General features: G+C 35.7%; 4 protein-coding genes across 4 annotated transcripts; 3 read left to right on the plus strand and 1 right to left on the minus strand.

The window, feature by feature from the left end:
* Nucleotides 1-591: 591 nt before the first annotated feature.
* Nucleotides 592-5,352, minus strand: ELE39_000556 (uncharacterized protein; the record flags this gene model as incomplete). Its single annotated transcript, XM_067343596.1, has 1 exon — nt 592-5,352. The coding sequence occupies one exon, from the start codon at nt 5,350-5,352 to the stop codon at nt 592-594; it is 4,761 nt and encodes a 1,586-aa protein (XP_067199237.1).
* A 1,036-nt stretch (nt 5,353-6,388) lies between these two features.
* Nucleotides 6,389-7,111, plus strand: ELE39_000557 (secreted with signal peptide and 12 KAZAL repeats and a mucin-like stretch of threonines; the record flags this gene model as incomplete). The annotated part of the gene is made up of 1 exon (XM_067343597.1): nt 6,389-7,111. The coding sequence occupies one exon, from the start codon at nt 6,389-6,391 to the stop codon at nt 7,109-7,111; it is 723 nt and encodes a 240-aa protein (XP_067199238.1).
* Nucleotides 7,112-7,817: 706 nt separating this feature from the next.
* On the plus strand, nt 7,818-11,546 carry ELE39_000558 (secreted with signal peptide and 12 KAZAL repeats and a mucin-like stretch of threonines; the record flags this gene model as incomplete). Its single annotated transcript, XM_067343598.1, has 1 exon — nt 7,818-11,546. One exon carries the CDS (start codon nt 7,818-7,820, stop codon nt 11,544-11,546), a length of 3,729 nt encoding a protein of 1,242 aa, XP_067199239.1.
* Nucleotides 11,547-12,539: 993 nt separating this feature from the next.
* Nucleotides 12,540-14,210, plus strand: ELE39_000559 (uncharacterized protein; the record flags this gene model as incomplete). The annotated part of the gene is made up of 1 exon (XM_067343599.1): nt 12,540-14,210. One exon carries the CDS (start codon nt 12,540-12,542, stop codon nt 14,208-14,210), a length of 1,671 nt encoding a protein of 556 aa, XP_067199240.1.
* Between the last annotated feature and the right edge of the window lie 171 nt (nt 14,211-14,381).

The raw sequence follows: 14,381 nt of genomic DNA on the forward strand, positions 1-14,381 counted from the left end.
AAGATCGATGAAAATTTATACAATAATGGAAAACCCCAATATCTCAACAAATCTAAAATATCATATATAAATATACATGAGGGTCAAAATGAGAAGGGAATGATTAAAAAAAAGTATGACAACTTCTCTCTTATTGGAGTTTAAATTTTATCCAAAACTCCATGAAGACAACAAAAAATCATCCAAGTCAAACCATCTTTTGTAAAGCTTTGAGATCTGTGCATTTTAAAGTAATTAGTGTTTATTGGAAATCAAAGAAACTTTGAAACACTTGGCCTTAACTTTAGTGACGATGAATACTTCTTATGATGGCCCAAGCCGCTCTATATTAAGATATAGGTTGGGTATAATCAATCATTTTGTGATGGCAAAGCCTGTAATACTAATAAAAACTCGAATGACCAAACGGATTTGCTTGTGGATTTTAACTTGTTTTCCTATTACCATCAGTTTATGTATAATCAGAAAGAAACCAAACGATCACAATATTCCACCCTCTCCTCTTCTAAATTCTGGGGAAAATCAAAACCAGTATATGTAAAGAGTAGTACGTGTATAAATTGCAATCATATTTAATCTAATCTTCACTTCTTAAGTAGAAGGAAAACCAGACTCCTCACAGGCCTTGAGAATTGCACTACTTTGATTGGAGGTGAATGGATGACCATCATGAGAAGCTTGTTGTTCAAATGCTGAAGAACACTCATAAGCAAAGAAAGATGAGAAAGATTCATTCCTTTGAAGAGAAGCCTTCATAGACTCAAATACATGGCAAACTAGATGGAATGGAATGCTTGATTGTGGAAGAGTTCCAACAGTTTGAAGCTTGTGAAGGAGTGAATATAATCTGGCAGCCCTTTCTTCTTCTAATGGAGAGAATGTATAAGGAGAAGAGGTTCTGTAGCTTATCAAAGAAGAGCATCCCTCTACCTTTCCATCAATACCTATAGCAGCACAAATCTTCTCTACTCTGCTCTGTGAAACTGTGTAACCAAGTCTAAGTAAAGTTGGATAAAGAATTCTAGCACATTCCTTTGCTGTCTTTGTCTCCTGAATTGAAGATGAAATATCGCACGCATTTCTTCTATCCATTGTACTAACTGAACTTCTTGGAAGAATCTTTGTTGACTTAATATAAAGTCTGAAAGCAATTTGGTTACCTCTAGTAGTCATTGAAGAATATCCCATTCTAGTACAAAATACATCTCTGTTTTGAGGCTTGATTGAGCTAGAAACCTCAGTCTTTTGGTTTTTGGAAGATTTTACTGGCTTTCTTGCAGCACTTCCTGGGACAACATATCCTTCAGGATAAAGACCCGGAGTCTTTTGTCTAACTAAAGCCTTCTCAACATAATTCAAAGCTTTCTCACCAACCTTTGAACCAACAACTGGGCCAGAAGTTATTGGAACTCCTCTTTCATCCCTTCTCACATTAGAATAGTTCATTCTTGTTTTTGGAATTGATGGTCTTCTGAAATATGGAATAGCTGGAAGAACAAGCTTCTTTGGTTTTTGGTAGCCAGGAGCCGGCTTAGTAAGAAGTTCAGGCTCAACAATAGGTGAGGCGGAGGTCACAGAATTGAATTCGGAAATGGAGGTGTCTTTTTGTGATGCAACAGCCTTCTTTGGAGAAACGCCATCAGAAAGCAGTCTCTCTATATGGGATTGTTTCTCAGCAATATCAGAAATCATACTATTGATCTTAATACCGTCAGCTGAAGTTTCTGATCTTTTTGAGTAGGTCAAGTAATTCTTAAGGAGTAGCTTCTGTGTGTTGTAAACATCCATAATCTGTTCATAGTATCTCAAAGTAAAATCTGCCAACTGAGTTTGATTGTGAGAAGAGGAAATCTTGATCAAAAGCTTATAGAGAACATTAAGTCTTGGATCAACATCAGCAAAGAACTTTTTCAAAGTTCTTCTCTCGTTCTTTTGTAATCTTCTCTCTTTGAGAGCAGATAAGTACTTCTCAATCTGGCTCTGAATATGTTGAATTCTAACAAGAAGAGATGAAACCTTTGAAGTACTGCTTGGAAGTGGAGTCTGGGAAAGAGCTGATTGTGTGAGAATTGGAGAGAGAGACAAAGATGGAGTAGCATTCATTGCCTGAGAGCTTCCAGAAATGTTTCTATCTACAGATTTAAGCTTCTCGGTCAACTGACGAGAGGCGTGGAGAAGCTTTTGTAATACTTTCTTGAAATCTTCAATCTCATTCTTTGATTTGAAAGAGATGTTTGGTTGCTGAAGCTTCTTGTTTATCTTAGAGAGCTTGGAAGAAACCTTCTGAACCTTCTTTGTTAAAGATTCAAACTCATTCTTAAGAGAAGAGTCACTGATTGGAGACGAACTAATACCCTGAATCAATCTCTGAGCCTCCTTGTTAGAATTTGAAATATCCATATAAAATGTCTTGAGTTCAGTAACTGATGAATCGAAAGCGGTCTTGTCAGATGCTGATGGAGAAATTGAAATCGAAGAGGAGATTGAGATCGATGGTGAGTCTGAGATTCCTGAAATAGAAGCAGGGATCGAAGAAATGGCATCTTCAAGATGTGAAGCCAATTCGGATCTTCTGCTTTCAGTATCCTTGAGAATCTCTTTTGTAAGAGATCTATCCTCTTGAGAAAGAGAAGGACTTCTCAAAATACTTTCCAACTGAGCAATCTGAGAAGAGAGTGCATTTTGCTGGTTTGAGATTCTCTCAACAAATACTCCTGCAACAGAAACTTCGATAGAAGCCTCAGCAGAGACTTCCAAGGCTGGCTTGGATTCTGGAATTGCAATTAAGATGCTCTGGATTTGTTGAATTGGAGAAGCTGCCAGAATTCCACTCTCTACAGCCTTTTGCTTTTCGTTAAGCTGCTTGATAACACCAACTATTTTGTGCATATCAGAAGGGGAAAGTGGATTCTCCAATATTTTGCTGATACTTTGCTGCTGTTCTTGAAGGAACTTTTGTGTTTTTGATTGCTCATCAAGAGCTTGAAGAGAAAGCTGAAGTGCTGGAGAAAGATCCGAGATGCTCTGTGGTGGTAAAGATCCTTGAGAGCCTACTGAAACATCCTTTGGGAGAAGAACCTCAGTAGCACCGCCAGTTAAAGTCAGACCATAGAATGAGATTGTTGTAGCTCCTGATAATAATGGAATTAACTCTATTGGGAACAACTTAGATGAGAAGATGACAACATCGACTCCATGTGGCATTGCCTTATTGAATGCAGCTTGAGCGGAAGTACAGACACTTTGTACTGCGTTATTGCTGAGACCATAAATGCTTTCTGGGCCATAACTTGAGGAGAATATTTTGAGACATTGAGCATAGAATGATGAGGATGAGGTGAGAGAGTTGTAGTCAAACTCAGAGATCATCTGATCTAAATCGCTAGAGCTTGAGAATGGGGCTGAATCATAAGAGTATGGAGCTGAACCATATACAGCAAGCTTTGCAGCAAATAGCTTTAATTGATCTTTGTCAGAAATGAGTCCAGAATATTCCTGCATGTAATATGCATATTTCTGACAGATTGAATTAATAAGAGAATCCTGGAAGTCAGCGGATTTGAAAAGCTGAGCAACAACAGATTTGCATGATGCAAGTGATGAACCATCAACATGTTTCGCAATAGTAGCAAATTGCTCTTCAACATAGTAATTGGTGAGTACTGAAACTGCTTCTTGATCTGCTTGAATTGCAGATTTGAAGATTGCTCTCAAAGTAGATGGAGTGAATGTCTTGTAGAATCTAACCATTTCAGTATATGACTCTCTCCATACTTGTCTGCAAACCTTAATAGCATCAGAAGAATTGTAAGAAGATCCATTTCTAAGATTAAGCTGCTTAAACAATAAATCTACCTCATAGATACAACTCATTGCAAAATTTATCAAGTTGATCTTGGATGAAACGCTTGAAGCATACTGAGCAAGCTGAGCCTGATCTGAAAAATAGCTGGAAAGAGCAGACTTGATAAACTTTGTGATGTCAAACGTCTGTAACTTGGAAGATGTAGATGCAGGTGTGGATGTGGGGATGGATTTGACGGTAGTAATATCAACTGCAATTGGAGTAATTGAAATATCTCTTGGTGTAATGACAGAAATCTCAGCAGGGATTGAGAGAGACTCTGGAGTCTTAACTGGTCTTTCTACTGGAACCTCTGTAGGTGCTGGAGACTCCTCAGGAGCACCAGTAGATTCTTCTGCCTCCAAGCCGTGGGAAGCATCATAACTGACTGGACTAATATCAACGTCAGAACGTCTTGGTGCAAGAGATAAGTCATCCTGAATATAACTCTGCTTAACTTCAATCTCTGGCTCCTTGAGAATCTCAAGTGGCTCGACAGGAACGCTAGGATCTTCGTGAATATCCAATTGAGATTCAAGAAGCTTAATTTTCTCCTCAGTACGTTTAATTCTCTCCTCAATGTTAAGTTGTTGTTTTTTAGCCTTGAATACAAGGTCTATAGCACTGTCCCTCTTTCTCTTCTCAGACATGAAATGGCCATAAGCCTCTTGGTATCTTAATTTAAGCCTTGCAATTTCATCTTCTTGAGCAATAATAGAGACGTTTGGAACTGTTCCAGACTTTTGCATATTTAAAAGTTGCTCTTCGTGCTGAGCAATGGCGTCTTTAATTTGGTTAACTGACAAAATTAAAGATTTAATGTTATCGTCGATGGATTTACGATACTTTTCAGCATCAGAAACTACTTTGAGCACTTCAGAAAGTACTTTCTTTTCACTAGCAACTTTTTCTTTATATGTGTAATAGATCTCGCTATCTTTAGCCACATCCTTTCCTATTTCATACTCATCAAGACTCACTTCTGGTTCAACAGTGTATTGTAACTGCTTGATATCTCTGAGCTTGGCCTTCTCAGAGTCAATTGGCATGGTGTAAATGAACGGATCTTCCTTAATTTTCTCAAATTGAACAAATTCCAAATCATCAGTACTTGTCTGTTTATCAAATGGAGAAATAACACCATCTCCTTCAGAAACTTCTTCAATTTCACCCTGAAACTTTGGTGCTTTTGGAATAACTACTTTATGGCCACCACTAGCAGTAGCTCCTTGTTCGCCTTGGGAGTATTCTTTTGGTGATGGAAAGTTTCCACTTGGATCCATCAAAGCGATGGAAATATCAGGAGATCGCTCAGCAGCATCTGACTCACTAGAATCTGCCTCCTCAGTCATACTACTTTCTTGATTGCCACCACCTGTTTGTGTGGATTGATCTACAGTCTTCTTCGGGCTTGATCCCCAAGTTTGAGTAACAGTCAAAAATAAGAGTACCAAAAAGATACAAAGCCACGCCAACTTGGCTCTGCTAGCAAAAATTGCCTTCTTCATTCTTTGCTAATAATGTATGTGTATTATATTTATTTATAAGACGATCTATTTTTCGACTTCTCTTCCTATTATATCCCCTATTTTTCCTAAATAGTTTCCTGGTAGAACCAATTACTCACTCTCTTAAACTCTACCTTCCTTTTCTTCCTAACAAACTGATTTTATAATTCCCTTGTAGAATTAATCGCTCAATCTCCTTCACTGAATGAGCCATCCCTTATTTCTTGATCTATTTTCTATACTGAATCTATTAATTCGATAGATCACATGCCGCCTAATGCCCGCGCGCCATTTGCTGTGGGCGCGCTATCTCAAAATTATTTTAAGATTTAATACCGGTAAGTATTTAGAGTAGAAGAGTTTGCTATCATTTTTTTTCTTTTCCAAGTATGCGTTTATCAAGAATTTATCTGAAGGCTCTTTCATTTTATTCATTTGATTTCTTTTCTTTTTGGAAGAAAAAAATGTAAAATGTGACGATTTTAAAAAGAGAAGAAAACATCCACTTCTAATGTTACTTATCCATGTTTTTTTGGGAATCTAAATTCTACATTTATTTGTAAAGTTCACTCTCAATATTAGTGTTAGTAGTGTTGCTAGTACTATAAGGAGTTTGATTTTTCTCTCTTCGTGAATTATTCATTATTATGGGGAGGCTTGCCGCCATTTTCTGGCAACTTTCGATTACATGCAAATTCCCCACAGTTACTACATCAAAAAAATATCCAATAGACATAACAAAATAGACATACATGGACAATACATGTAGGGATATTTGCCATATTATTGGTAACACATTTGTTCCATTTGATATCATATCTGGAATTGTTTAACTAAGTTTTAAACTCTAATATTAACGAAGAAAAAAACTTACTTTCAAGTTTAGATATAATTAAAGATTTGGCTCAGCAGCTAAAAGTAGTTGTTAATAATTAAGTGGTTAATTGAGCACTATATGTTGATATTGTCCATATTTTTTTTTAATTAAAAATTGTTTGAAACATAAGTTAAAGAGAGAAAGAAAAAATAAGTTACAATGGTTTCATTAAGTTTATTATTCCTTACAGCTTTAATGGTATTAATTCAAAATGTTAAGTCATCAGATATAATTTTGAACGAAAATTACACGGAGATTTCTGAAGAAGAATCTATCATTGAGAGTTTGGAGATTATTAAAAAAGAGTATGAACAAGGCAAGAATTTGACCGACCTAATTGAAGATCTTCAACATTCTGGGGAGAAGAGACTACTTTCCAGTCATTTAAGTGCTAATACGACTGAGGTTGTCCCAGATCCTTGGGTAAAAGTTGAAGCTGCCATGAAAAATACCACTTTGGAAACTCCAACAGCTCCTTTCAACATTTCCTCGAGTGGAAATTGTGTGAAACTTGCTTCAGATGTAAATATAATTTTTGGGTCTCACAGAGATTCATTCCAAAATGCTGTAGCAAAATGCTCCAGGAAAGCTCTTGGGAGTTATAAGAACACCTTTAGGTGTATCTCGAAGCTCAGCTTTGATGGTCTCAAGCTATCTGATCAATGCAATGATTGCTGGTCAAAAACTGCTCACTGTGGAGTTAAGCATTGTGCCTCCCAATGTTTGTTCAACACATGTGTTACCAAGTGCCAAAAGTGCTCAACTAGAGAATGTTCCAAGCAGCTTAATGAATGTGCAGGGACTATTTGGATGCCTTTGCCTTGTGGCTTAAGTCCCCACAATCCAATACCTGAAAATTTCAAAGTAAATGACCCCAAGTAGTTTATCACTTGACAACGTAAAGGTGGTAAAAAAAGGAGACAGTCGTCCTACTATCTTCCTTTTGGACCTTATTGTAGTCTTCTCTCTTCAAGTTGAGAAGATATACCTACTTTAATCTCTGTTCGTTCAACATGAAGATATTTTTTTCAAGAGTAATTGTTTATAGCTAAGTTGTTTTTCTTTTTTAGATCGTCTTAATTAGACTTTTTTCATATCGACTATTTAAAATTCTTTTATAAAATTTGTCCAAGTTTCCTAGGGAATGTTATCCTGCAAAGTAATAGTAGCTAATTCTTTCTCTTAAGTCATAGAATGATTTGTTCTCATTTTCAATCAACTAAATCTCCCTGCACCAAACCCCCAGTTTTATTATGATTAATAAGCACCATAAAAAACGGGAAAAAGTGGCGGATTATTATAAAGTCATTTTCTACATGTATTCATTCTCTCATTTACTCTTTTCTTCACTCGTTAAAAATTTTAGTAATATACTCGACTTTTCAGGCGCCGCACTAGGCGCGCCTATTTACCGGTACTGATTAAATATATATAAAGGTAATTAAATAATAAATTAGAGGAAAGGCAAGGAAAATCTTAAATTAAATAATACAAGAAAACGACCCGGTTAGAGGAGAAACGTAATTGGATAATTTAAACGAAACAGTCATTTATCAGTAAAGTAATTCTTTTAAATAAATATTACAATATGGGGAAGATTGTCTTTTTCAATTTGATTTTCGCCATCTTTGCTGGTCACTTCATCAGTTGGTCAGTATGTAGTGTTAGTCAATTCAGATATGATTATATTTTAGGTAATGTCACTGTTAATACTACAAATCCAGTATATGTTTTCCCACCTAGTTCCCCAAAACAAACCACTATTACTACTACCGAAAGGCCAGAAATTGATTACCAGGGAATTCCTCCATTGGGTCCATTCGACAGAAAGAAAGGTCCAGGTTGCAAAACTCCATTTGTTACTTTTGACTTGAAACTAATTTGTGGTTCTGATGGAAATACCTATGATAATGTTTCAATCTTCAGAAATGCTCAATGTGATGATGAGAGTCTTCAGTTTATGCATTGGGGAAGGTGCAAAGGATCCCTATCCACCATCAAGGGTCGTGAACAAATCGTTTCCAAACGTCCATACTTACCACAAGGTATTATCCCACCTGCAATTACCACTACTACTACCATTACCACTACTACTACTACCACTACCACCACCACTACTACTACCACTACCACCACCACTACTACTACCACTACCACAAAGCCAGCAGCCGACCACCAGACGATTCTTCCATTGGGTAAATTTGACAGAAAGAGAGGTCCAGATTGCAAAACTTTATTTGTGACGGCTGACTATAGACCAATTTGCGGTTCTGATGGAGAAACTTATGATAATGTGGCAGTTTTCAGAAATGCTCAGTGCGACAACGAGAATTTGGAGTTCATGTACTGGGGAGAGTGTGCCACTCAAATTAATTCACAAGAATTAACAGAAAGGCCTCCATTGGGTCCATTTGATAGAAGAAGAGGCCCAGATTGCAAAACGATGTTTGTTACTTTGGACCTTGACCCAATTTGTGGCTCTGATGGAAAGACTTATGATAACACTTCTCACTTTAGGAACGCTCAGTGCGACAACAAGAACTTGGAGTTCAAACATTGGGGAGAGTGTACTGCAGAAGAATCTCAAGTTGAGCCACAAGAGCAAACGGAAAGACCTCCGTTGGGTCCATTCGACAGAAAGAGAGGCCCAGATTGCGTTACTCCTTATGTAACCTACGAATTAGACTTGATCTGCGGCTCAGATGGAAAGACTTACATGAATGTCTCATCATTTAGAAATTCTCAGTGCAACGATAAGAACTTGGAATTCAAACATTGGGGAGAATGTACTGCAGAAGAGTCTCAAATTAACAATCCAAAAAAGAGAGAGGCTTTAGGAAGTTTAAATAGACCCAGAGGTCCAAAATGCAAGCAAGATTGTCCCAAGTTCTATGACCCAATTTGCTCAAGCACTGGTACCATATATGCTAATGAGTGCTACTTTAGAAATGCCCAGTGCGACGATGAAAATCTTGGATTCCTTCACTGGGGAGTCTGTAATAGTAACGATGCTGACAAGATCAATGGAATTGTCTTTGTACCAGAATCTGGTCCCTTTGAATTAGAACCACTTGGTCCATTTGATAGAGTTAGAGGCCCAGACTGTACTACAACCTTTGTTGATTTCAACTATTACCCAATCTGTGGCACTAATGGAAAGACTTACAACAACGTTTCTCATTTTAGGAACGCTCAATGTGAAGATGTCAATCTTGGATTCAGATACTGGGGAGTCTGTTTCGAGGGTTATGAAGATTACTTTGGGACAATGATTCCATTGGGTCCTTTTGACAGAAAAAGAGGTCCAGGATGTAAGACACCCTGTACTTTGGAGTACAATCCAGTTTGTGGATCGAATAAAGTCACATATTCAAATCCATGTGAATTTAGAAATGCACAGTGTGACGACGAACATCTTGAATTCGGATACTGGGGTAAATGTAGCACAAAAATCTGTGCTAAGCCAGCACAGGTCCCAATTGAGACTAAGAAGCTAGCGTCTCAGGAGGATGAGCAGCAACAACCATTGGGTCCATTCGATAGAGTTAGAGGCCCAGAATGCAAAACTCCGTGCACTAGGGAGTACAACCCGGTGTGTGGAACAGACGGTAATACATATCCAAATCCATGTGAATTCAGAAATGCCCAATGTGATAATGTTAATCTCGAGTTTGCCCATTTCGGAAATTGCAATACTGAACCTGAACAGAAGGATTTGAGTCCAATTGGTGAAATTAACTCTGAGTTTTATAGATATAACTACGACCTCTATAGAATCAGAGGAGCTGGTTGCAAAAAGCCATGCAGTGATTTGCATTCACCAGTATATGGAAGTGATGGAAAGGAATACAAAAACATCTGTTACTTACTGAATGCGATGTGTGACGATCCTAGCTTGCAACACTATATGGCTAGAGTATACGATAGTGTGGAATCCAAGAAGAATCCTCCTAAGGTTATTAAACCTGAATTGGGTCCATTTGACAGAAAGAGAGGTCCAAAATGTAAGCAAGACTGTCCCAAATACTACAATCCAATTTGTTCAAGTACTGGTACCATTTATGCAAATGATTGTTACTTCAGGAACGCCCAATGTGACGACAAGAATCTTGAATTTCTTCACTGGGGGGTCTGTGACAGCAATGATGCTGACAAGATTATGGCTATAATATTCACCAAGGATTCTGGACCGTTTGAAACACTTCCATTGGGTCCATTTGACAGAGTGAGAGGACCAGACTGTGTTACTCCTTTTGTTACAATGGATTTAAAATACATTTGTGGATCTGATGGAGTAACTTACACAAATATTTCCCACTTTAGAAATGCTCAGTGTGATAATGCTAATCTCGAATTTGTCCATTGGGGCAAATGTCTCACTACTGAAGAGAAGGTGGAATCCCCTCGTGATACTATGGCCCATGTCAGAACTCTTCCAGGTTCTTTAGATCGTGAAAGAGGTCCATATTGCAAGACTCCTTGTACCAGTGAATATGATCCAATTTGTGGTAATGATGGGGTAACTTACGGAAATCTATGTTTATTTAAGAATGCTCAGTGCGATGATGAGAATTTAATTGCTTTACACTTTGGAAGATGCGTTAATAAAAATCCTTCTATTACAGTAACCACTACAGCAACCCCAGTAACAGTCTGCTCAACAAGGCCAACAGTCACTGAAATTAATAAAAGGAACTTAAGAAGTTCAAAGGGAGGAGATCAAGAAACTAAGGAAGATGAAGGTAATCCTTTAACAACTAGCACTACCACTAAGACAATTTCAGAAAGCTCTCCAAAACCAAAAGAAGAAGGTATGGGCGAAGACTACTTTATGAGTCTTATGGATGTCATTTCCAAAACCTCGTTTAGCACTCCAGAGCCAACATTAACAAGACAAAGTGTTGGTAGCTGTTTGAACCCAACTGACTTGGAGATTTTGTTTGGTGAGACAAGTGTTTTCTTCCAGAATTTGGTAATTGTTTGCGGAAGATCGTCTCTTGGCAACGGAAATAAAACAGCCAAGTGTATACAAAGCAGAGTCTTTGGAGCGAGTGAACTTAAGATTTCAGACCAATGTGTTTCATGCTACAAGGAATCAGCATCCTGTGGTGGTAAGAAGTGTAAATCAGCCTGTCTCACCTCTACTTGTAATACGAAGTGCCAGAAATGCTTTGAAAGGAATTGTGCTGACGATCTTAAAAAATGCGTTGGTACAACTTGGTTACCAAGGCCATGTGGACTTGATCCATTCTCCGCTATTCCAGACGGATGGAAGGTTCCAGATCCAAAACAAAGCGATGTTGCTTTACCTAAATAGGTCTTTCTTTAACTTTTGAACCTTTTTTTTTCTTGGGTGTTTAAGTGAAGAAAGATGGAGATAGAGAAGATAGAGAAGGGGGGTGAGGTAGGATATGTCTGGGTGGTTGAATTGCTAATTTGTATTAATATCAACTCTATTAAGCTCCCACCGACCTTCTCTGTTTTCTATTATGATAGACTAGAATTGTTTATTGAAATAACATTGAGGAATATTTGTTATAAATAATTGGGTTTTCTTTCTTATATCGTTAGTTTCAGATTTGAGACGACTGGAATTTCGATAACAGACACGACAATTTCTGTCATCTTTTTTTTTTCCAAGTAGGAATAAATAATGTAACAGACCTTCCTCTAAACTTTTTCTATTTGTACACTACATTGATAGGTTTTGGAGGTGGGGAGAGTTTGGGAGTTATGTCGTTTTTGAAATGATACAACAACAACAACCGCTACAAGTATAATAATAATAATTATAATAATTATTGTCAAAATTATCCTCCAATTAATAAATTATTTTTAATTTTTTCCACAACTACTATAATTCTTCATTTTTTTAAAAATTTCGACTAATGCATCACTTTACATGCAGAATTACGTGGCATGTGGCGCCACTAGTTGGCGCCAACATAGGTATCCACACAAATGTAAAAAAATAAAAATTGAAAAAAATAAGAGGAAAGAAAAGAAAAAAAAGCATAAAAATAAAAAGTGACAAAAATAAATATTGATTATTATTTATGATTAAAAATCTTTATACAAGAATATTATAGCATAGTTATTTAAAATAAAACATCAAGGGAAAAAGCGTGGGGAGGAAAAAGAATAGAAAATACAGATCTAAGAAAAAAGTGATACATATATATAATAAAAAGTACAACAATCGAGGGAGAATTTAGGGGGAAAAATAAAGAATTAGTATATAAATTTTCGAAATACATAAATACATAGTAAAGTACTTCCTCAGACAAGTTTTAAAATATTTAGAAGAAAAATGAACTCTGAATCATTTGATAATGCAGATTTAACAGTTTCAAATATGTCAGAAATAAGCTGTGGAGGAAGTTTATGTTTATCTACTAAAGAACAATATAAAGTTATAAATAGAAATCAGCTTACAAAATTGGATTTTCCATTATTTAGAGCAGGGACAACTAGTATTGAATGTGGAATGTCTTTAATGGAAGAGATTTCCGATATTGAGGATGAATGTGAAAACCCATTTGAAAATATGTCTAAAAGAGAAAAGATTAAAAAACTGATAGGGGAAATAAAAGATAAATCTAAAAAAAGATATTTTAATTTAAAAGAATCAATTTCAAAGATTGGAATGAAAATAAAGATGAAAATAGCTTCAGTAAAAGAATCCAGGAATAATGATAATAATAAAAGCACTTCTAAACTGACTTCGAGCTGTAGTAATATTGTAAAATCAAAACCATCTTTAAGTTTATCAAAACTAAAATCACTCAGTAGAACTAAAATGATCTCGACTTCTAGAAGGGCTAAAATACACAGAAAAGTTAGCCAAGTTTCGAATAAAGCATCCTATAAACTAAATACAAGATTTTCATATATTTCAAAAAGATGCATTTCTGCTTCAAGTACTATTAAATCAAAAATTGTATACAATTGTTATAAATTACGTAATATAATTGGAAATAAATTCCCAAGAAAAAGTTCAAAATTTGTTTTATCATTTAAGAAGAGCTCTGGAAATATTGAGAGAAAAACCATGAATTGTAATTATATTCCTAGTAATGAATTGATTTATGATTCTGTTGAATACATTAGTAGAAATGCTGACGATGATATTGAAGAAATACAAATAATTACCAATGAAATTTACCATTCTAATTTGAATACTGTTCAAGAGCTTGAACCAAATAATGTATCACTAAATGAAAATTATGATACTGAAAAACAAGTTAGTGATGAGAAGTCCTTAAATAGTGATTTACAATTTGGTGAAAATAATAACTCATCAAATAATAATCACATTGAAATTGATTTGATAAAAAATGAATTCTCTCAATTTGAAAACAATATTGAAGTTGATGATACTACCCCTACTACAACTATTGACTCTTTTTTGAGACTAAGCTCAATGGATTCAACAACATGTACGACTATTCAAAATGACACAAACTCAAATACACCATTTCCTATAATATTAAGTGTAGGAAAAGTTATGGAACAGATGGAATCATTATATCAAGAGCTTATTCAATTAAAGAATAATAACATCGAAATATTAAGCGGTAATAAAGAATTAAATAGTACAAACACTCTTCCATTTGGAAAAGATGATATGGAGATATTCTCTTCGATGAAAGAACTTGCAAATAATTTAAATAAAGAAAAGGAGAAAGAAGGAGGAGCAGAAGAAAAAGAAAAAATTTTCAAGAAAAATGATAGTGATGAAGAGTTCATTGATAATAGTTTAAGTAATAGCAACACTATTTTTAAACAAAACCAATTCCGGTATGATCTAGTTTTTACGCTTTTAAGACAAACTTTACAATACTACGAGAATATCAAAAACTCATACTTGGATTCTGAACTTAAAGTAAAACCTAATGATAATGAACAAATTAAACATCTTATTATTAGTGCAATTCAAAAATTAAAATCAAGCGGGAACATGCATGCACTGGAAGTTTGATGTTGAGGAGCGCATGCAAGAGTTGCGCTCTACTACTATTGAAAGGTAAATGAATAATAATTAAAATAAATATCTAAGGTTATAATAAACAAAAAAAAATAACGAGACATTTAAATCTTCTATTATTGTCATTATTATCTCATTGCTCTGAATGTTAAATTGCGTCTTTAA

This window comes from Cryptosporidium sp. chipmunk genotype I (assembly GCF_004936735.1).
Source record: "Cryptosporidium sp. chipmunk genotype I strain 37763 chromosome Unknown contig_13, whole genome shotgun sequence".
Taxonomy (NCBI): domain Eukaryota; phylum Apicomplexa; class Conoidasida; order Eucoccidiorida; family Cryptosporidiidae; genus Cryptosporidium; species Cryptosporidium sp. chipmunk genotype I.